This window comes from Miniopterus schreibersii (genome assembly GCF_964146895.1).
Source record: "Miniopterus schreibersii genome assembly, chromosome: 14".
Classification (NCBI taxonomy): Eukaryota; Metazoa; Chordata; class Mammalia; order Chiroptera; family Miniopteridae; genus Miniopterus; species Miniopterus schreibersii.
Window position 1 is genome coordinate 54440397 of NC_138114.1, and position 23299 is coordinate 54463695.

The 23299-nt window shown below is 42.7% G+C and overlaps 1 protein-coding gene across 4 annotated transcripts in view; it reads right to left on the minus strand.

Moving 5' to 3' along the window:
• ZRANB1 (zinc finger RANBP2-type containing 1) overlaps positions 1-23299 on the minus strand; it is a 41133-nt gene that overhangs the window by 10547 nt on the left and 7287 nt on the right. For 2 of the 4 annotated variants that reach the window (XM_081157663.1, XM_081157661.1), the window contains exons 2-4: positions 14451-15301; positions 2981-3168; positions 763-916 (exon numbers count right to left, since the gene is read on the minus strand). In XM_081157663.1, the coding sequence (XP_081013789.1) occupies positions 763-916; positions 2981-3168; positions 14451-15264 (1156 nt within the window). In that variant the 5' untranslated portion in view covers positions 15265-15301. Of the gene's footprint in view, positions 1-762; positions 917-2980; positions 3169-14450; positions 15302-16506; positions 16620-20581; positions 20678-21388; positions 21604-23299 lie in introns of those variants that run through there. The other 2 variants (XM_081157662.1, XM_081157660.1) reach the window with 2 other exon arrangements.

Here is a 23299-nt window from a genome sequence, read left to right on the forward strand (position 1 = left end):
TAAATAATAACAATAATAAGAAATAACAAATTTAAAATACAATCAAAACAACAATACGAGAATAAACTGTTCTGAGTACTCACAACTGTAAACCCACTTTTGCCCACCCTGTAGACAGAGGGTGTATTTCAAATGCAACCTGCCTGCCTTTAAAAGGCTTGGTTCTTAGCTCCTACACTTACAAATGCTCCTGTTCACATGTGAATGTAAAAGCTCAAAACACTCAGAACCAAGATGGAATTTATTTTAGACACTTCTAGTATCTGGTGCATTTAAAGGCCAGCTAACAAAACCATCTAAGACATTTCCCAACGATCACTGAACTGAAAATGGAAAGTGCTTCACAGACACAGCAGAATCAGTGGAACGAGTAAACTAAGAAACGACACGTTCAAAAGAGTGTCAGCATCTTTCATTCGAACAATCTGATTCCTAATTTCAAAGTGACAGGCATGAAAAGAAAAAAAATAGACTGATAATATTTTTAAATAAAACCAAAGGGAAAAATAAGTGAGTTAGGCAGATTTTTATAAATATTTGAGGCCCACAAAGAAGTCCATCCCCAGCAGCTGTCCTCCTCCCAGACCCACTTAAATTCACAAGTTGCTCTTGCACTGGTCACTTTCAATATACATAGGAGCGTCAAGTAATTTAAGATGCACATATAACAGCTAAGCCATCTGCTTTCTAACAGAAACATTTCCTAGGCATAAAAAAATAACTGTAAGTGGAAATTTCTTTCCCACTGAGATCTGGAGTTACCTGCGGGCAATGTGAACGTGACCAGGTCGGTTAGGAAGTAGCATGCGAAGTCCCCCTTCCGCTGATGGAGCGAGGCAGCTACCTCTCGCCGGATCTGCTCCGTCAGCTCCGGACACACCATCGCAGGAATACACTTGGCGGCTTGCTGAGACACCTTCAACACAAAAAGAAACGATCCTCTGTGTCCCACTTATCATCAGCAGGAGCAGAAAACAGTATTTTAAAAAGAAATTACCAGCATTTCCCAGTAACTCAAGGTGGTGGTGTGTGTTTTTAAGATTTTTAAATATACTAGGAATGGGTGTAATTTCCTTACCAGTGGAAGGAAGCGTCAGTACAGCATCCCAGGAAAACAGCCATTTTAGCCTCTGACTCAGTAATTCTACTTCAAGAATTTATGCCCAAGGAGATATACAAAGATGCCCACGAAACTTATGTAAAACAGTGTTGTTCCCAAAGGTTCATCATAGGAGGGGAGGGAGAATAGTTAACAGCCCACATAAGACTAACCACCAGGCCCCCAATAAAAACATTCTTAAAACAGGGAATTCTAGCTCATGGAGGAAGAGTACAAACACTGCCCTCACGCTCCGTTAAGAGTATTTCAAGTACCCTGACCTGTAATAAAGAAAACACAATGTTTTAAAGGGTTAGTTCCTGCTGACTTCAAATCCCTCCCAGTTTTTATAATTCTGGACTTCTGACCAAGCGCTGGGCTTCCCCGAGTGTAGAACAGTTAGGAATGAACCGCGAGCACTGGTGCAGGGAACACCACTGGTGCAGGAGAGCGCAGGCCAGGACAGGGCTAGAACTTCTCTTCAAATGACCAACAGCAACAAGTGATGCAAAGGTCCTAGTCTACATTTAAGCTGTACTCCTTTTGTGGAGCTCAAGAAATCTGTGTACAGACAATGCTGAGTCAAGGGTGAGAACACTAGAGAGGAAATGAGCTGAGTCTGGTGTGACCGTGGGCAAGCCAGTGAGCTGTCACTACAGACGCAGCCAAAAACCAGACAGACGTCCCGAAGGGAGGCTTCTCGTCACACGGGACTTGGAGCAAACCTTCCAATCAGGCACTCACAGAATAAGCTCCACAGACCATGTCAACGACATAACACATGTGGACAACTCAACTGTAACTGCTGTTAGGGAAGTAAACTGTTTCAAAACCCTGCACACCCAGCAGTCATCGGCCATGTCATCTCCAACTCCCACCTGGAAACTCGGTTCTACTAACCTTCACTGGCCACGATTACCAGTAACAATGAAATTCTCACTGCATCTGAACTCCAGGAATCCAATCTTTGAGTGACACTCAAATTATAGACAGCCAACTATTACCTATTTTCAGATTACAACTGCCTATTTCACACCAGTGTTAAAATGGATCTGAAAAGTAAATTGGAAATTAGCTTATTACAAGCTACTAACCTACAGCCCCTTTCCAAAAACCTGCGAAAGTTTTTCCAAAAACAACTTGGACTGAAAACCAAACATTGAAACACTCCGAGAGAAACCTCGCAGCTGGCGAATGGCCTCCAAGCAGTCCTGCGTCCACCGCCACCGTAAGCATGGCATGTCCCTGAAGCCTGCCTCTTGCCTTCTGCCTTTTCAATCTTAGGACTCTCAAACATCTCCTTAGGCCAGTAGTTCTTAACTTAGGGTCTGTGACCTTGGGAATGGGCCATAAACTTGAATAGCAATTTTAATTAAATTTAAATCCTTCATTTTTACTAACCTCTTGCCTATATTTAAAATGCATTCAAATGTTAGATTTAACATTTTGATAAGTCTATTTCAATATACAGCTTACCCTTAAACGACGCGGGTTTGAACTGTGAGGGTCCACTTATATGCGGGGTTTTTTCAATAAGTATTGTAAATATATGTCTATACAATCATACCCCTTTTTTTAGCACAGCGCTTGGCACATTGTGGGTACTCAATAAATATTTGTTAGTGGAATGAATGAATAACTGATACATCCCAGTTTTTAAGTCAAACACAATTCAAATATTGTAGCAAAATGTCCTGTTTTAAGAGCACACACCCTTAAAAATTATATACTATTGAAGTCTCTCAAGTTTAATATAACTTTTTTAAGGGGAAGAAAGAATCTGAAACATTTAAGAACTGGAGAAAAATCATAACATCAAAATTAAAAACAAAAGAAGACATTTCCACTGTGTGAAAGCACGCCTAACCAACGCCCACTCACCTCCGTGAGCAGTATGGCGAGCATGTCCTGCCTCTGGAAGCGGATGGCAAGGTGCACCAGGGTGTAGCCAACGTCGAAGGCGGAGGGGCGGTTCAGCAGGCGCACTTCGTCGGCACTGAGCTGGCGGGCAATGTCCCCCCCTGATGACTTGTAGGCTTCTATAGCAGCTAGATCACCTTCTACAACCCCTGGAACAAGCATCGAGATAGAAAAGAATTTAATTCCATTTTTCTTCAAAAAGCGTCAGCCTATAGCGTTCACTCTAAACTCTAAATGTTTCTCTGTGCTTTCTGGATCCTGGGCATCACTTAAATGCCCGACAGAATCTAAATTAGTGTATCCCCCCTTTAACTTCTTTCCAGAACGCGAACTGCCCTATCAGGCACAGGCACTTACCTTCACATCACTGCTGGCTCCGTGCTCTCGTAGGGGTACAGGACTTATCAGAACTCTAACTGGATCAGAGGCAGGAAAGGCAGTGTGGAAACCAGACTTCACAGAGGCTCTAAGCTCCTGTTCTGGTCCTGACTGCAGAAGCCAAGGACACAGAGACGTGCTTCCCTCTGGCACTGGGCACTTTTGCCCTTTATGCTACATTTTTATAAAAAAATTTAATGTTTTTTATTGATTTCAAAGACAGGAAGGGAGAAGAAGAGAGAGCTAGAAACATCAATGATGAGAGTGTCATGGATCAGCCGCCTCCTGCACGTCCATAGTGGGATCGAGCCCGAAACTCGGGCATGTGCCCTGACCGGGAATCACATCAGGACCTCCTGGTTCACAGGTTATTGCTCAACCGCTGAGCCACGCTGACCGGCCTATGCTGCATTTTTAAAGCTGAATCAAAACAAATGCTGAGCCTTCCACTCTGCAGTAGCTTTGAAACAATTTAGAGCAATTAAAACCATTTTCAATGTTAAGTGAAAGTTAGCAATATTTTGATTTCAGAATCTCTCATAGCCAAGACTTTCTTACACCCATTCAGAATTATTAACATGGTAAAACTTGACCAGATGATTCTGAACAAAACTGTGCTAAAACAAAACATTAAAAAGCAGGTGGAGAGATAAAACAAGTATTATCTTTTCCAAATCCACAAAGAACTTTCCATTCCCACTGAGTCGAGTTATTAATCTTAACACAAATCAACATTAGGTGAAGACACGGAGCTGTTGGTGAGCTTCACGTACCACAAAGAGTGTTTAAAACAAAACAAAACACCAAGAGTGTAGGACCAATCAAATAATTTTAAGTGCTTCCCAAGTTACATCAGTAAAAATTTGTTTGTTGGGTAAAATACTAACACTAATAAAAAAGATTCTTAGTGTATTTTTTAAGTGTTTTCCTTGCTCTCTTGAATTAGGCATTAGATAAATATGAGCTATTCCTTGGAGTCTGAGATTGGTACAATGCAACAATTTCCCCGTTATTAAAAGTAAGAAAACTTTAAAATGGCTGCTCAGCCCCACGGCACTGGATGCCCGTGACGCCAGGGCCCCACGCTAGGCAACGTGAGAACCCAAAGAGGAAAAACGTGATTCCTAAAGGCAAACAGTCCTTCTCATCACACTCGTAAGCCATGAAACCAGCAGCAAATGCTTTCAAACTCTGGGGTTAAAAGTCCTTCCTGGAAATCTAGACTCTGTCCCCAGAAAAGTGACCCCCTGCTCCAGCCACACGTTTCAGGCCAAGTCCGTGGCGTCAAGCCAGTGCCTTCTAAAGGGGAGATTCACGTTCCTCACCATAAACGCCGAGTACAGCTGGAACCCCGCCCCCAATACATGAAAAACGCAAATTTAAGTATAGATACAAAATAATACTTAAAAGCATTTTATTATCTAATGTTTTGGGAGTATTAACCATAATTAAAAACGCACAGTTCAGTTCCTGGTGAGTTTCCAGCAGAGGCGAGTGGGTTTGCTAAGGCCCCACCTCCCGAGCGTCGCGGAGCCGCCCGCGCCTCTGGCCCCACCTCCCCACGCACGTCTCGGGAGAGCTGCAGGGGGACGGTTTCCTGACAGGTGGGGTTCACTGTACGCCTGGGGTTCGAGATGGTCTGGCCCAAAGTTTTAGCTACCACGTGTTTTCTACTGGGGGGCATTACACGCAGAACAACGGACAGAGCGCCTTAGGGCTCTCTGGGTAGCTCTGCGCTTCCACCACTGTCTGGTCAGGCAGAAAGGAGGGAAGGTGGGGAGCTGGCCGGTGGCGGGACACAGCGAGCGAGCGTCAGCGGCGAACCTCAGTCAACGCGGGAGAACGGGAGAGGCCAGGGAAGTCCCGGCAGACGAGACAGAGACGTCTGCCCGCTGTCCCGGCTGCCGAAGCCCGCATGCCTCTGGGTGACGGGAGCGCGGTTCTCCAGCCAATGCTTCTCCACGAACCGCCCGCGCACAGCCGCGCCGCGAGGCCACGGGAGGCGGCCGCGGGCTCCGAGATCACGGAGACGGCGAGCCCGCAGCTGCACCCTGCGCGCAGAGCCGACCGGTGACACACGACTGGCTGAGTGGCGGTTACAGGCAAAGAAAGTGTTAGTGTACTTCCAAAACCATGAAGACCTGAGAGTAAGTGAGAGATCCTACGTTATATATTACATTACATACCCTAAGCCTGTAAAAAACACAACAGAAACGGGCATCATTGTTGCGCAGGCCGGGCCAGAGCTTAACAAAGGGTGGGCAAAAGCAGGTTTACCGTGTGAGTATGGGGAACAGTTTATTCTTGTGTTATTATTTCTTAATTACTGTATTTTCAATATGAACAGCGGTAAGTCTGCTTTTGCCACACCGTGGTTTGAAGCCACAGGTCACGCCTCACTGGGGACTTCACAGCTACTATGGAACTCCGTTGGTCAGAACAGGGAGCTGGCTTAGAGATGTTTAGAAAACAGACTTATTTTTTTTCCCCCATATATGGCACAGTTTTCAAAGTTTTGCCTTATTTTCTTTTATGACATAAAATCATGATGATAGTTAACTAACTTTGAAAAGAATGCCAAATGGTTAAAAAAAAAAGCCAGGACTTACCTGAGCCCACCTGGGCAGCCCACCACTACCCTGGAGTTCCATGGTAGCTGTGACAGCACAGCATGCTTATGCTGTGGGTCAGGGCGCACCCGGAGTCAGCTGCACGCTTTCAGGAGCCCTTAAAGAGAAAAGTTAGCTTTAAGTGGTCATGCTCGGAACGCCCTGCACCGTGGTCAGCGGAGGGAGCAGCTGCGGCTGCCTGCAGCGTCTGGGTCCTCTTTTCCTACCTCGGTTTAATTCCGGGCACTGGTTTTGCATATTAAAAGGAAACGACACCACCCTGTAATACCTTTTCTTTATACTCCTAACCATTTGGCTATAGTTCAATCATGAACTTGGTTTAGTTACAGCATCTCTTTCAATACTTAAATATGAGCTGCTTTTTAAATAAAATGACCAGTATTTTTAAGTGTATCTTCAAGTAGACACAAGTTCTGTGGCAATCCCAAAAATAGTTTGAGCAGATAAAAACAAATCACCTGTAGATCTGTTTTTCACATTAAAGTTAAAATCTACCATTTCTATTCCTAGGAGAGTGCTGGAAAACAATAACCTTTTCAAAAAGCCAAGAGATGAAAATCACAACCAGAAATAAATCCTTAAATTTAGTCTAATCTATACTGTATCAAAGATGAGCTTCTATTCAACTCATTCAATAAACTCACTCCATTATGAAAAGATCCTTTTTAGAAAAATAAGACACAATGACAGGGAAGTCAAAATAGTCTCTAATTAAGGCTTGTAAATGTTCTATTATTAATCATGAGAACTTGCCAAACACAGCTTGTCCTCTGGAGATCTTACCCCTTTATCTTTGATCAGACTGTTAACAACCCACCTGCTGTGGAACTATAAACTCCCCAAGTCATGGAAAACGGTACCTGAGCCGCTGGGTCCCTTCCTAGGAAAGATGTCCCTGCGCAGGAGGAACTAGAGCTGACGGCACACGGAAGGACTGAAAGGAACGTCTCACCCGTTAGCTTTGGGAAGGGACCGGACGTGAGGATACGTTAATGGGTCAGAGAAGATGAACCCAAGTTAAAAATACAAAGGTCACTTAAAATATTGCTGAGAGCCAACTGAGGGGGTACTGGGGTTCTTGCAACCCAGGGCTCTAGTCCTTTAAAAGATGGTCCATCAGTCCCCAAGTTCCTCTGGCCTCAAGTAAAAACGTCTTGTGCGGCGCTGCCAGCTACCCCAGCTGAATCGGAAGGCAAACTTTAGATGTTTAGAAGTGTACTATTTTGGGGAGGCCTGGAGGGACAGAAGAGTCTAGCCCTCTCTCTTCCCAGTGAGAAAACTAGAGGGTAAAGAAAATTTAAAGGCAGGTGTGGGGGGGGGTGTCAATAAAAGGAAAACCTCTCATGACAGAGCATCACTTTATTCTGTTCATATTAAATCCATTAACTCTTCTTCCAGCCAAAATACTCTGACAGAATTAAGACAGGGAATCATCAAATTGGAAGAAATGTTTAAAAGCACCTTGATGAGGTCCCCAGGCATAAGCACAATACCAGCAAGTCCCTATAATTCGCCACTGTGAGAGGAGGTCCCACAGCTTCCGTAAACTCACGGCCTCACAGCATCCAAACAAGCCGAGTGGTAGATTTTCCCCAGAAGTTTCAGGTCTGTACATCTAACCACCCACGAGACGACATGTCTAAAAGTGAACTTCACTGTTTCCAACGTTTACTATCCAGCCAGAGTCCAAACCAGGAACCTGGGCAGTCTTTCCTGATGCCGCTCCTCAGCCCCAATACCAATTCTGTCGAGTCTCGTGGACCCTACCTTTGAAGGCTCTCTGTCCGTCTCCCCTTGGTCAAGCCTGCACGCTCTCCCCGGATTAATGTGATTTCTGCCTAAAGGGTCTGCTGGCTGCCTCCACTGCTGCCCCCAAACTGACCAGGCCACAGCCCGCTGCGGGCAGGCCGATTTCAGACTCGGGAGCACGCGCAGTGAACATCTGCGTGCATAAATGAAAGCAGTCAGTCAGGGAAAGCGCAGAAACTAAGAGTTCTGAAAAGCAATGGGGGGGTGGCCTTAGCAAGTTTTTAAATATCTAGCCCGGCCGGGAGTGGCTCGGCGGTTGAGCGTTGACCTAGGATCCGGACGATCGGGTTCGATTCCCAGTCAGGGCACAGGCCAGGGCTGCGGGCTAGGCAGCCGATCAATGGCTCTCTCATCACTAATGCTTCTCTCTCTCTCCCTTCTCCTTTCCTCTCTCTGAAATCAATAAAGATGTATTCAAAAAAAAAAAAAAATGACACAAGGACATTATTCAGAGATATTAGAAATGCTGTCCAAATAATATCGGGTATGTAGCATTCCTTCCCCCCCCAAAAAAAGATAAAATGTTTAAATTTTTTGTAACCATATCCAAGTTGAAGATCATTCTGTAAAATAAATGGCCTAGACTGTGAAAATACTCATGTCTTGAAAGAGTAAATAAGAAAACGACAAAGCTACCTGAGGCAACTAGGAAACTAAAAAGATAAAACAGCGAAGAAACATGCATAATCCGTGACCGAATGGGCTGCTGCAGTAGCTGTCAGTGTAACTATTGGTGAAAATGAACACGGACCTTGAATATTAAATTTTTCTTGCTAACTATAGCGTATGGTTTGTGGATAAAATGTCTTTGTTTTGAGGACAGACATGCTGAAGTACTTAGAGGCAAAATGTCAAGACGCCTGCAGCTGGCTCTCAGAGGGCTCAGGCCGCCGGGGAAGGGAGGGAGCGGACGGGGCAGAGCAGTGACAAGCCCAGGCCCGCCGTGCTTGTCACTTTCCCACAGGTTTGAAGCTTCTCGGAATAAAAGGTTGGTGGGAAAAGTGGTCGTCTCTCAGAGCAGGGCTGAAGGTGGAGAAAACACACTTGCTTTTCTTATAAACTCTTCTATCTATACTGCTTGACTTTCAGCCACGTGCATACTTCAGTAAATGTTTAAAATCGAAGTTATTTTGTGGTAAACAGTAAAGCCCGCCACAGTCTACCCATCTTTTCATATTTATTATTTAAATGATGCATCTGGATTTCATAATTCAAAGTGTTTGTGTAATACAGTGCTTTCAAAAAGCGAAAGCCTTTACTATAGAATGACGCATGTTCAAACGTCAGTATCACACAACCAGGAATCACCCATCACTCCCTTCCTCAGCACCAGGAGACACACCATTAGCTGGCAGGCCTGTGTGGGCCATCATTTCTTTGTTTTTTTAATATATGTCCTTATTGATTTCAGAGAGAGGAAAGGAGAGGGAGAGAGAGAGAGAGAAACATCAGTGATGAGAGAGTCATTGATCGGCTGCCTCCTGCACGCCCCCAACTGGGGATTGAGCCCGCAACCCAGGCCTGTGCCCTGACCGGGAATCAAACCCCGATCGCCTGGATCCTAGCCCGACGCTCAACCGCTGAGCCACAGTGGCTGGGCTCATCTTTTCTAAGAGCCAGGAGCTGTGTCTCAGACAGATGACAGGCAACCAGAAGACTGCTAGCCTTTCATTTCTGCCACTGCCGTCCAACTGCCTTGACACACCCATTCCTGGAAGCGTCTCGTTAGCTCAGGAGCCTCAGCACTTTCAAAAGCCAAACTGAACTGGCCTCAGGAAAGAAAGTGTATGGGTAATTCCCTCGATCCAAATCCTTATACTGCTGAGAATTACCACAATCCATTTAAAAATCATGACATAAAATGCTATCTTATATCTAGAGTTACAAAATGACGAGGAAATCCTCAGAAACCAAAAAGTATCTGAAGATAATACTCCTTTCATGATGCTAAAAATAACTCTATTACCTGTAACATAAACTACCTTGGCCAGGAAGGAGATCCACCAGCAAGGGTGGCTATGGGCTGAAAAGACCTGAGTTTGCTGTTTTTCTGTTTTTAATCCTCACTTGAGGATATGTTTTTATTGATTTCAGATGTGAGAAACGTCAACAGGTTGCCTCCCATCCACACCCCGACTGGGGAATGGACCCCCCAACCTTTTTTGGTGTACCAGACGATAATCCAACCGAGCCACCTGTCCAGGGCAAGACCTGAGTTTTTATAGCTACACACACATCCCAGGTAAGAGTATCACACACAGTTAACCAAGGACATACAAGGCATGGCCAGCACGCTAGCACTTTGCTTTCCTTTTATGGATGCAGTGCCCAAGATTTGCTGCAGGAGTCTGTGTATATTTTGGATTCTACTAAAAGCTTTTTATAGAATATTTTAACTCAAACCATTTTTGTTTTTAAAAAAATGTTATTTAAAAATCTAATCATTTTAAATATCTAAGACTCAAGACCTTTCCTCAGGCTCTGCCTTTATTCATAAGTAAAGCAACATGTTAAGGGAAAAGGGGCACTAAACAGAAGAGTATCTTTCAGGAGGACACCCAGCTAAGTTCACAATCAAACAAAATGGCCATTAGCATCTTAGAATAAATTCAGCACTTAAAAAAATAACGGTAACTTAGCCAGATGGGTCCTGGAAATATCAGGGAGAACACTTTGTAAAGTATACAACTGTCTAACCACTACGCTGTACACCTGAAACTAACACAAAATAATACTGAATGTAAACTGTCATTAACTTAAATCCATCAGAACAGTGAACAACTGCATTAGCTTTCTCTCTAAATTCCCAAAAGATGACCTCCAAAAATTAAATATTAGAACACAGATCTGCTATGGGGCTAGCAACTCAGAAATGGTAATTACTACAAAGCAATTCCATAGGGCAGAAAAAATGCTAAAGATGGAAAATTGGTTGTACAAACAGCTGTGATATACCAACTTGAAAACAGGCAAACACAAGCAAAGAAAACAGGCCAAATACTACAGAAATGCCACACGAAAAAATCAAGTTCAAATATCGTGGCCTACCCATGGAACGCTGGGAAACACGGACTAGCTCGGGCATAGCCATCGGCTTCATGGAGGCACATTCATCTAGCTGACTTGGGGAAAAGACAGGACTGAAAACATTAATATCCACAGGTATCAAATGTTATTACCAAGTTCAAGTAACAGCACTCCTTTCACTTATGTGAAACTCACACCCAGCAGCCCTGTAGAAGGTCCTGGCTCAGACTGGGGAGGCTCTCGTCCCTTCTGCCTTCTCAACACCCAACCTTCCTCATTGCTGTGTTACCAGCTACAAAGCTGGCCTGAGGGTGAGTTTTTGTTTTCCAATTTCATATTTCTCACATTTGATACTTAGTGTAAGCTTTATAATAAGTATCTCAGTGTATATACTTTGGAGATTTTATTTAGTATATGTGCTGCCAAAGCAAGTGTTGAAATGATTTTTTTTTAATGCATAACATCCACAAGCCGTAATACAACATACCTAATGAAACCTGGAGAACGTAAGGCAGGTAGAAAAGGAGATTAATTTTCAATAAATGTGGACTTGTGTTAATTAACCCAACAAAATATAAACACAGAAAAACATCTTTTACCATATTAAGAGATCAGGACATGACCACCTAATAAAAACAGGGCCGTAATCTTCCATACAACAGTTTGAAACCAAATTGTGTAGTGAGCAGTAAAAAACACTTCCAGATAGAAAAGACAGAACCCACATTCCCAAGAACCAAGTACAACCAATCCTTGTCCCTAAGAACCTAGAAACTCTGGGGGGGGGGGGGGGGGCAGGAACTTAAAGTCAAAGGAACTGATTTGTAAATAAAAGACCAGGTGCAATATTGGTGCCGCTGGTAGGAGTTTCTGTTCCACCTATAAAATGAACTCACAGCTCAGAACTTGAAGAGGTACACGGACGGTTGTTCAAAAGAAGAATATGTGGAAAGAAAAGCTAGCAGCCAGAAGACCAGCAGTCACGAGGACAAGACAAGGTACTGCCGACTGGGCTAGCTTGCGTCTCAAGGAGAGAAAGCATTTCGAAGCAGGAGCTCTCATCCCGAGGCCTACTAACTTGAAACAATGAGCCTGTTCCTAAAGAATTCTCTGACCCAAAGGGGGTTAAGAATCATGGCCGCGTAGCTCATTTCCATCTACAGCCCACGTGCACTGTAACACCACCTTGTAGCAAACACCCGCACATACACTACTGCCTGCAGATGGTTTTGAAAGGGTCCCGGAAGGCGTACAGCTAAATTAAAAGACGATCATGCCTAGGTGCAGAAGGTCACATCAGGTCAGATTCCATGTATATGGAATCTCCATAACAGGCAAATCCAGAGACAGAAAGCAGACTGCTGGTTGGGGGGGGATATGAAGTAACTGCTTAATGGGACAGGGTTTACTTCTGGGGTGGTGGAAGTATTTCAGAACCAGATAAAGGTGGTACTGGTACAACACTGTGAATGCACCAAATGCCACTGAACTGTTCCCTTTCAAAATGAATTTTGTTCTGTGAACTTGACCTCAGTTAAAAAATTAATAAATAAAACCCTTCTGTATGTCCTTATAAAAAGAAAAAAAGACAACCACCCCCTAAGTGTTACCCCAATTTAGGAAGGAGAGCGGGAACGTGGGATGAAATGAAACAACACAGAGAGGAGGTGGCTGAGGGCACGCTCATCTCGAGCCCTCAGGACAGGTGTCGAGTGGAACCTAGTTACTAAGAGCCTCCTGGGTTTGGTATTCAGAGGGCCCATCCATCTACTGAGACATTCTTTTTTCATGGCAAAACTAAAATAGAAAACTCCGACGTTTTCTGAAATTTCCTCTTAGGACTTGCATGTTCATATAGTCACGCCCTCCATATTCTTGGGGCTATACTCAGCGGGATAAACAAAATAAATTAATACTGGGGCCTGGCTGGAGTGGCTCAGTGGATTGAGAGTCGTCCTGTGTACCAAGAGGTCATTGGTTCGATTCCCAGTCAGAGCACAGGCCCAGGCTGTGGGCTCAATCCTCAGTAGGGGGATGTGCAGGAGGCAGCTGATCAATGACTCCCTCTCATCATTGATGTCTCTCTCCCTCTCCATTCCCCTCTCTCTAAAAATCAATAAAATGTATATTTTTTTAAAAAAGAAATACTGGGGAAAAACATATAGGGTGTCCCAAAAAACATTTTAACAGCTGATAACTCAATTTTCACTCCTTTTCAGGTTTAACTGATTTGAAATAATGGGTGAAGCCAGACTAAGCTTTGAACAAAGAAAATTTATCCTAAAGTGGCACTAGACATTTTTTATGGGGACACATAAAAGATAAAGTTTACGGCACAAAACTGACAACAGTTGATGCACTGAAGGCACACAAATACCAAACGGAATGATCCTTGATGTCTGTGATTCCAGTATTTCCCGTTATCAGCAAGGCCTGGACCAGAACGGTCAACAGTTTGAAACGCGTTGACAAAAAAAATTACTCATTTTCTTAGATTCTTTTAAATTTTGAAAATGAACTGAATGCTAATAAACATTGATTTTATAATCATTCAAAGTGTGTATACATATTTTGGGGACACCCCGTATATACAGCTAAGCCATGTTTAAAGCTTAACTACTGCTCCACAAGGTATTTACCTTTAGTAGGCACTCAACATTTCCTTTACAAAACTGAATGTCACAGTAAGCACCACATCCAAATAATCAAAATCAAATTCAAATAACTAACCTATTTAAAAATAAAAAAATAAAAAGCAGAGAAATACGGGCCCTCACCAAAAAAGTTGTGGGTTCAATCCCCAGTCGGGGTGCACACAGCAGACAACTGATCAATGTTCCTCTCTCACATCAATGTTTCTTTCGCTCTCTAAAAATCAACAAACGTATCCTCAGGTGAGAATCAAAAAAAGAAAAAGAAAATATGGAAGAGTCAAATAACCGCTTTTGTGAATTACATCACCAACAATTAACTCACAACATGCCTGTCCTTCCACAGCTGAGCGAGTGGCTGGGACCAATACCCAGAACTTCCTCAGAAAAGCACTAGACCACAAAACAGGCAGAGCACAGCCGACTATGGAGTCAGCTGGCCTTGAGCAACCAGTTTCATAAAGTGTGCACGTATTTACTACGTGGCATTCCTGTTAATTAACGTCAGTATTTTCAAGGTCAAGATTATGTTTGTCCGACTTCTTGGAGTCACACATTTTTGTGATATTTTTAACATCTGACTAAAGCTCCCACCATCACAAGGTGCTCGCCCTGTTTACAAACCCGCAGCAGCAGCTGACGTCCCTCAGTCACATCTTGTTAGCAGTTTTAAACCCAGGCATGTATTTTACTACTGACGTGTATAAATCTTTGCTTTAACTTAGAAGTTTTCGTCCCTACTGATGAAGACACACACACAACGAAATGGAGGCAACTTAGGATGAAGCTGTAACAAGACCTGACTCTTCTGAGTGCACACTGAGACTGTGGGATCACGCTGAGTGAACTAAGTGCTAAGTAACACTGACCTTGCTTGTCTTGGGTGTTATTTTCACTGTTTTTCCCCATCCCATTCAATAAAATGCAGACACTTACCCACACAGGCATTGAGGAAGAGCCAATCAGTCTTTTTCATCCTGTTTTTAATTTGCTTTAGTTTTTTAAAGTCCACTTCAAGTTCCTCCTTGCTGCCTACAGCACCAGCCAGTTCAATCCTCTGAAAATCCATCTTCATCTCCGAGTCCCGTTTCGTAGAAGGAGGTGATCTTCTTTGGCTGTTACTACTGCTGCAGCTTCCCCTCCATCGAGCTCTGTCTTGCTCGTTTATTATTGAGGAAGCCTCTTCAGTCTCTGCCAACTCAATGGCTTCAATATTATTAGGTCTGGGATGATCGCAAACAACACATTTCTTAGCCTTGGCCCAGTTTTCATATGTGCAAATAGAGCAAGTCCAATGCTGGGTCCTCGTGTTCAGTTTATTCCGGTCGTTGTACTCCTCACAAGGATCAACAGAAAAAGCAACTGGTCTTGAGCCAGACCCTGAGGATTGAGGAGACTCTGTGGGACTCCTGGTCCTACGCTGGGATAAGCACTGGGTACACCTGATTGCTCGCGGCCAGTTCAAGTACGTGCACATGTGGCACGACCATTTGTTTGCATTCTCCACGCTGTACGAAGACTTAACCCTCGGCCTCGCACTCGAGTCTGGGCATATCAAAGGACTACTTCCGCCTTCAGTGCTGGAAGGGTCCCAATCTCGACCAACGTCGCTTGAACCACTTTTAAATGGATCTTCTGTGATAATAGTTCCACTAGGTCTTGGGGCGCGACACATGGTGCACTTGATTGCAGATGGCCAGTTTTCATACGTGCAATATTCACAGGCCCACTTAATTCCACGTTCTGACATCGTGCACTTCTTGAAGTGAGTTATGTCAAGCAGGAAGCTATAAATAATTAGGACATGGTTATTAAAACACTGACTACGTAATTCCACCTCTGAAAATACGCCCCCAAAATAACAGTATGCTTTCACTTACAAAATGTAAATTTTTCAAAAGATGCATTAAGATTTCATATTGAACTACCCTTATTTTTTTTCCTTTCACAGACACTGGAGATAAATTCCCAAAGAAAAACCTCAGATCTCCTGGGAGTCAATGCCAACTGTGTTCCAGAATGCGAGAGAGGTCTGCTGCACCGCGGAAGGGGCTTAAAGCAGGGAAGCCGCTAACAGAAGCCCTTCACTTCAGCCAGTCATCACCATCAATGTAGAAAAAGAGCCAACATTTAAAAGACTCAACGGGAAGGAAAAGAACACATGCTAAATGTCTTAAACACACAACCATTCTAGATTATGAACAGCACAGTCGAGCCTGCCGTCGAGGACAGCGTCATGACGCTCGACGTACTAGAGAATTTAGATCAAGTCCATCCGATCGCTCCCGCTCAGAGACAAGCAGCCCAACAGTGCTAACCACCCACTGCTCTGAACAAGCGCGGGGGAGAAAGGAAGGTGCCGAGGAGTAATCCTTACACTTTAACACAGTGACACCGAGAGAAAGGCCGCCAGCCAGCGCATACATCCTCGCAGGCTAGTTCTGGCCAAAGCTGCAAATCACCTCTACCTGGGACAACGGGATCGATGGACAGTCCCTGAGATCGCTACTAGCGCATCCCTCCACTGCAACTGTGAATATTCAGACTCACAATAGGCAATATTTAAAATATACTCAATATTCAATTTATATTAAAAACATGGTCACTATTTAAGTTTCCTGGGGTTCTACACTGGGCTTACTAACACTACACTGTAATGAAGACATTATTTAATGACAACTAATTTATAAATGAAACAACTTACACGGCAAATTCAATAATGACTTTAATGGTCTGAATTTAGGCACTGTTAACTAAAGCCAGCCTCTCCGTTTTCTTAAATCCCTTCTCAGCTGAATTAATATCGCCTCCACCTATTTTTAAGCAGAAAAGTAAAAGAAATCCTAGACAGAGGAAAGCAGCCCCCCCTCGGGGATTATAAGTGTGTGTCCCTGCTGCCCAACCTCACTCCATCTGTAGTGTGAACTGTTAAGAGGACAAATTCACTGTCGGAAAAGCTACTACTTAATAGCTAAAATAAAAATCACTTAACTAAGATTTTGGTTTCCATGGTAGGACCTCCACTTTGCACATGATTAGAATAAAAGTTTGGCTTATAAATCAAGACCAAACACAAGATTCAGTCTTCATGCTGGTTCAGAGTCTGCCTTCCTCAGGAGATCCTGCAAAACGTGTAAGTCGTCTGACTGTGAATAGCTCTATCCCTGTAAAGGAAACCAAGACTGAATTTCACTTGGACCCTGCTACTTTATCCAAAAATATTTTTTAAAGGCTGTATTTTAATCAATTCTCTATTTTAATCCTACTCATTTATTTAAATAATGTACTATATTTAGTATTTTAATATAACACAGCAATAAAAGTAGCTGACGGGGCTGCTGAAATTATACAATGGAAAGGCATTTCTCTATGAAACCTTAAACACGTGTGCACAAATAAGCACGTTACTATTGACTTAGTAGTGCTAAGTCAGCTCCTACCTGCGCTGCTCGTTATTACTGAAGGGGGGAAAGCTGCTATAGACCAAGTAAGTTAAAACAAACAAACAAAAATTTGTTTATACTTAGTTTTTTGTTGGTTTTTAGAAATATGTATCTTTACTGATTTCAGAGAGAGGAGGGAGTGGGGGAGAGAGAGACATCAATGATGCGAGAGTCACTGATCGGCCCCCTCTGCATGCCCCTGACCGGGGAGCGACCAACATCTGCTGGATCCTAGGTCGATGATCCACTGCAAAACCATGCCGGCCGGGCCGTATTTAGTTTTAAGTCTTTTTCTTCTTCAACAACTATGGTTTTTTCCTGACCCAGCTAACTTATATTAACCTTCTTAGAGTTTTAAATTTAGTTTGCACACTGATTACACACAATGTGAAAAGTGTATTGACGGTCAGGGAACTATAATCATGAGAGCATCCCTAAAATGGACAAATCGAGATTTAATGGCAGTTTTCATATTAATTAGGCAGTTTCTTCCTTTAGTTTCTCAGGAATAAAATAAACTGCTGCTCATGCTACTGGAAATTAAAATGAACAAGTAGAAACTTGCAATGACAAGAGCAAATGACCTAAGAAACATATCCATGGCTACTATAAGTAATTTCAATATTTACAATATTCACATTCAAAAATCCAAGCGTCCTTTGACTATATCTCACTGTGATGTCTGTAGGCTCAACTAAACAGAACCTTACATTATCTTAGCTAATCTCCAGGGAACAAGTGTGCCAGCATAACATATTCAAATGTCCATGTCTGACAAAACACAAAAGAGTATGGCACAGAAAATGAGGAATCCCTGTCACATGTGTCTAGTAAATAGCTGATCCCTCCCCAAAATCCAAGGAAGGATCTCAAAACCAAGCTCACAGGGTTAAGGCAGGGCATTCTATTAGATAATGATGTACACAGTATCCTCTATGGGAAACTGGAACTTTGTAGCAATACTGCTTTTTGGTGACGGAAAGCTAAAATCCACTGGGGAGGACTACTTGAGAGAGCCATTTATACGGGTGGTAATCAGTAAATGGAACGTAAGAGTAAAGACGACAACAGCTCAACTATGTGGTTTTGCATTATTGAGATGAAATTAGCACTAAGTACACTTTTTCTTCCAGATGTCAAACATCGCTAAAAGGACATAAAATCTGTTTTTTAACCCTCACCGAGGACATTTTTTCCATTGTTTTTCAGAGAGTGGAAGTGGGGGAGAGAGAGACACATCAATTGGTTGCCTCCCGCACTCACCCTGACGGGGGCCAGGGACTGAGCCTGCAACCCAGATACGTGCCCTTGGCCAAAATCGAACCCGAGACCCTTTAGTCCACTGGCCGACACTCTAACCACTGAGCCAAACCAGCCAGGGCCATAAAATCATCTTTAATAGCAACCAGCTCTATTAGTATTGCACACTGGAAAAAAAAAAAACACAACACACACACAAACACGTTACTAGGTATCTTTTAAATTAAGATATATTCATATGCCAGAGTAAATTTAATTTACAAGTCTGATCTTACATTAACACAGATTCCCAATTCTATCCAATGAATCATACTTCAATTAATTGGTACAATAAAGCAACAATAAAATCTGCACAATCTGTACCTTATTTAAGGGGAACCGACACAACTGCTACTCTTAAAAAACATACTATTCCAACAGCTCCCATCCTGTAAAGCAAAGCCGAGTCCATGTGTGCATCAAGCTCTGCCGCAAACAGACGGAATGACGTCTCCAAGCGCACCAACCATTTTCCAGGATTAAATTCCCAACTGCTTTGGATTATATCCCTCCCAGCTCAAATAATAATAAAAGCACAAAGTATTATGGGCATACGGATTAATGGGTGGGGGAACGGGAGGGGCTAGTCACTGAACATCTTTTATAGTGTCATGCTTAATAATGAATTAATTAGACCATATTTGTGAAGCATTACTAAACACTGTATAAGATATATACCTATACTGAAGTCTATTCCCCAAAGTAGTAGCTGTACTACAAGTTCCCCCCACCACCTACTAAAACCCTGAGAGAACTGGAGAAGTGAAGGACCCTCAAGTGCAAACTCCAACAGATACAAGCTGACAGAGCTCAGCTGCCAGTTCCACAGGGCAAGTTATCCAAAGAAAGGACTATTATCAGTCCTTAAGGTTCTAAACTAGCTTTACTAATATAAGTCTATATTTAGTAATATGAATATTAATATAATTGTTGATATAAGTATTAATGCAATTCTGTAGAGATTTATAAATGCTCGAAAAGCACCTGAGGGAATATAGATGAAGCTAAAAACTAAAAGAATATTCCAAACATGTTGAATTTTCAGGTTCTGTTAAAACATTAAAAGGTAATTCATTCTGAATTATAATATTTATATAAATATAAAGTACTACTTAACTCTTAAGCCAAAAATCCCAGCCATTTCCTCTTTTCTCTGCAGCATCTTTCTACATCACTGCCTTCCTAACAAGTCAACAGAAAAAACAACTGGTCTCAACCGAGGCCCTGAAGACGGATGATATGGTGAACCCTCCATCTACAATCTGACCTCCCTTCAGGCCCCAACGGCTTATCACATCCTATACTAAACCCTTATCTTCCTCTCACAACAAACCCCCATCCTGACCTCTCGTTTCCATTAAGACCATGAACCCCCCTGCCCCCAGCTTAAACTCACAATCATCCTGAACTCTGCCTCCTCCCCACAGGCCGTCTCTAGCAGCCTCTGTCCAATCAGCTCTTCCCATTCCAACAGCCGGCCACCCAGTCCCGGCCAGGTTAGAATCCAGTAATAGCCGCCTAAGCGCCTTCCCTCCTAAATCCACCCAGGCCATGGTTCTCAGAATCATTCTAACAGGTGCTCTTTCTGGAGCTCTTCAGAAGCAGCCTGAATTCAACTCCTCTCCCCCGACACACACACACACTCAGCCCAAATAGAACATACACACCCCAGACACGCGCACCACCCTCAACAGCATCCACATGAGGCCATACCTGAGAAACACATACTACTTCTGGTGAATCCTACCCACCCCGTAAGGCTCCGTTCAAGTCTCATCTCTCATGAAGTTTTTTTCAAGTCACTTCAAGTCCAAGCAACCACTGACACTTGACACTCACTGTATGCCCTCCTGGAGCAAGCTGAGTTCTGAAAACTGTTTTCCCTGTATCATTCTCTCCCCTCAGTTTTCAATCAGGTAGCCAAGCTTTCAAAAACTTTGGCTCAGGGGTTCCAGTGGCATGAAATGTGAGCCAGCCCCGAGTTTAGGAAAACCCATTGAAGAGGCCACACTGAGCGACCTGAAAAAAGGAGTGGAGCTTTGAGTATCTTAGTCAAAAGAAATTCTAAAGGATGGGATCCACTCCCGTGTAAACCTCAGTAGAAAGCCAGAGGCACTCATGATGTGGTTAACTACGCAAACCCTGTAATGTAAAGAGCACAAGCATAAAAACTTTTACAATCATGAAATATCCTCTGAAAGTACTAAATCTATGCGAAATTATGTGTATATAATCAAGAATGAGGCCCTAACCGGTTTGCCAGTGGTTAGAGCATCGGCCTGTGGACGGAAGGGTCCGGGTTCTATTCCCATCAAGGACACATACCTCGGTTGCAGGCTGGATCCCGGGCCAGGTCGCGGCACATACAGGAGGCAACCAATCAGATGTGTCTATGTTTCTCTCTCCCCGCTTCCACTCTCTCTGAAAAGCAATGGAAAAAACATCCTTGGGTAAGGGTTTAGAAAAACAAACTAACAAGAAATTGTTAATTAAAAAAAAATTTGAGAACTTCCTCCTGTACAGAGGTGACTGTCATCTGTATTTAACAAGTAGATCTGAACTAAACAAGCATGCTAAAAGCCCCTTCTCAGGAATCTGCCCACAAGCTGAACAAAGTAAAGTTAGTTAAAATAACAAAGGCCAAGGTCACATCATGGTGACCTTGAAACAAAAGCATAAAGAAAATAAAGCTTATGCTGTAATAGGTCAACACTGTATTTTTTAAAAAGCTGTGATAAAAGTTACAATTCTAATGGTTTGTTCTTTGAAACCACTAGACAATGACCAACCCATTGATTAGAAAACCTACAGACACAATTAATTTAGTGTCAAATCTCGCAGGAAACCATCTTCTGGTCATTTTGGGAAGAATCCTACATCTTCACATGCTAGGGCTTTACCTGTAATTTTGCCAACTTCCTTCACTTCAACTCCCTCAACCTCTCCAGTTCTTAGGTAGTAACAACAAAGGAAGGAGGAGTAATCCATCCGTCCATCCGTCCATAGTACAGATCTTGAGCTCCTGTAGAACCTATCTTAGCACGGTTCCTTTACAGTTTTGGAGACAGGTCCATCACACATCCCCAAATTATAATCCCAAACAAAACTAATTTTATGTAACAACTTAGTTACCAAAGATCTACTATGCACTCAGAAATGTTGAGAAATAAGCCCTGGCCGGTGTGTCTCAGTTGGCTGGGCGTCATCCTGTGCACTGCAAGTCCGCCAGTTCGATTCCTGGTCAGGGCACATGGCGGGGTTGCAGGCTCGATCCTCAGCGGGGGGGTGCAGGAGGCAGCTGATCAATGTTGCTTTCTCTATCTCCCTCTCCCCCGTTCCCGTCCTCTCTATGAAATCAATAAAAACGTATTTAACTTTAAAAAAGTGAAATAACCCATTCCATTATTAAAATAATAGATTTATTAAAAGTAATAATAAAATCTATCAGGAAGGTAACAAATGCTGTCCCAGACTGAAAATTAAGGCATAGAAGCAGTATACCGTATATTGTTAAGACTGCTAACTGGAATGCTGTTTGTAAAGCAATGTTAAAACGTTTGGAAAACTTAAAAACATAGCTTCTTGCCCAGCTGGGCATGGCTCAGTGGTTGAGTATTGACCTAGGATCCAGGAGATCGTGGTTCAATTCCTGGTCAGGGCACATGCAGGGTTGTGGGCTCGATTCCTAGTCAGGGGCGTGCAGGAGGCAGCTGATCAATGAGGACTCTCATCAATGATGTTTCTCGCGCCCTCTCCCTTCCTCTCTCTAAAGTCAATAAAGATATATTTAAAAGAAAAAAAAGAATATAACTTCTTTCACCAACTCATGCGTACAGTTCACAAAAGAGAGGAAGTATGTCAAAATATGAACCAAAGTTTCTTTCACCCTAAACTTGCACAGGTGAATCACACTTCAGAAAACTAAAACAGACTTAAACTGACATGATAAACATCTCTCTTTGCAATGTCTCTCATAAACACAGATACAAAAATCCTCAACAAAATACTAGTAAACCTAACCCCACAATGTATAAAAAGAATTATACACCACAACCAAGTAGAGTTTATCCCAGATATGCAAGGCTCATTAATGTTCAAATATTAATAATGTAATCCACCATATCAGCAAGCTACCAAAAACAAACACAAAAAACTCACACATGACCACATGCAGAAAAGGCATTTGACAAAATCCAACACTCATTCATGATTTAAAAAACAAACAAAAAACTCTCAGCAAACTAGGAATACAGGGGAACTTCCTCAACTTGATAAAGTGCATATACAAAAAAAACTACACCTATCATCATACTTAACGGTGAGAAACTAGAAACTTTCCCTCTAAGGCAAGGATGTCCCCTCTCACTACTCCTTTTCAACATTAAACTGGAAATTCTAGCTAATACTATAAGACAAGAAAATAAAAATTTAAAAAATTCCTAGAGCTAATAGGTGATTACAAGGTTACAGGGTACAAGGTTAATATACAAAAGTTAATTACCTTCCTATATACCAGCAATGGAATTTGAAATTAAAAACAGGGGTGGCTCAGTGGTTGAGCATCCACCTATGAACCAGGAGATCATGGTTCGATTCCCAGTCAGGGCGCATGCCCATGCTGCATGCGCGCAGGAGGCAGCCGATCAATGACTCTCTCACTATTGATGTTTCCATCTTGCTCTCCCTCTCCCTTCCTCTCTCTGAAATCAATAAAACATATTTTTAAGAAAAAACATCAATAGCGAGAAAAACAAAGACTTTACTGTTCCAATTAAAGGAACTTACTAAAACCATGGTAATTGACTGCAACACATTATCTGAGATTTTCTGTCTTTATAGAAAACATTAATGGGACAACTGACAAAATCTGAGTAAGATCTGTAGAAACTCATTCTTATTAAGGGTTACATAACAGTATTATACAATGTTAATTTCCTGATTTTGATAATTGTATTGTGGTTATGTAAGAGAAAGCCCTTGTTCTCACGAAATACACACTGAAATACTAAGGAATATCAAGTCTGCAAACAACTTTCAGACAAT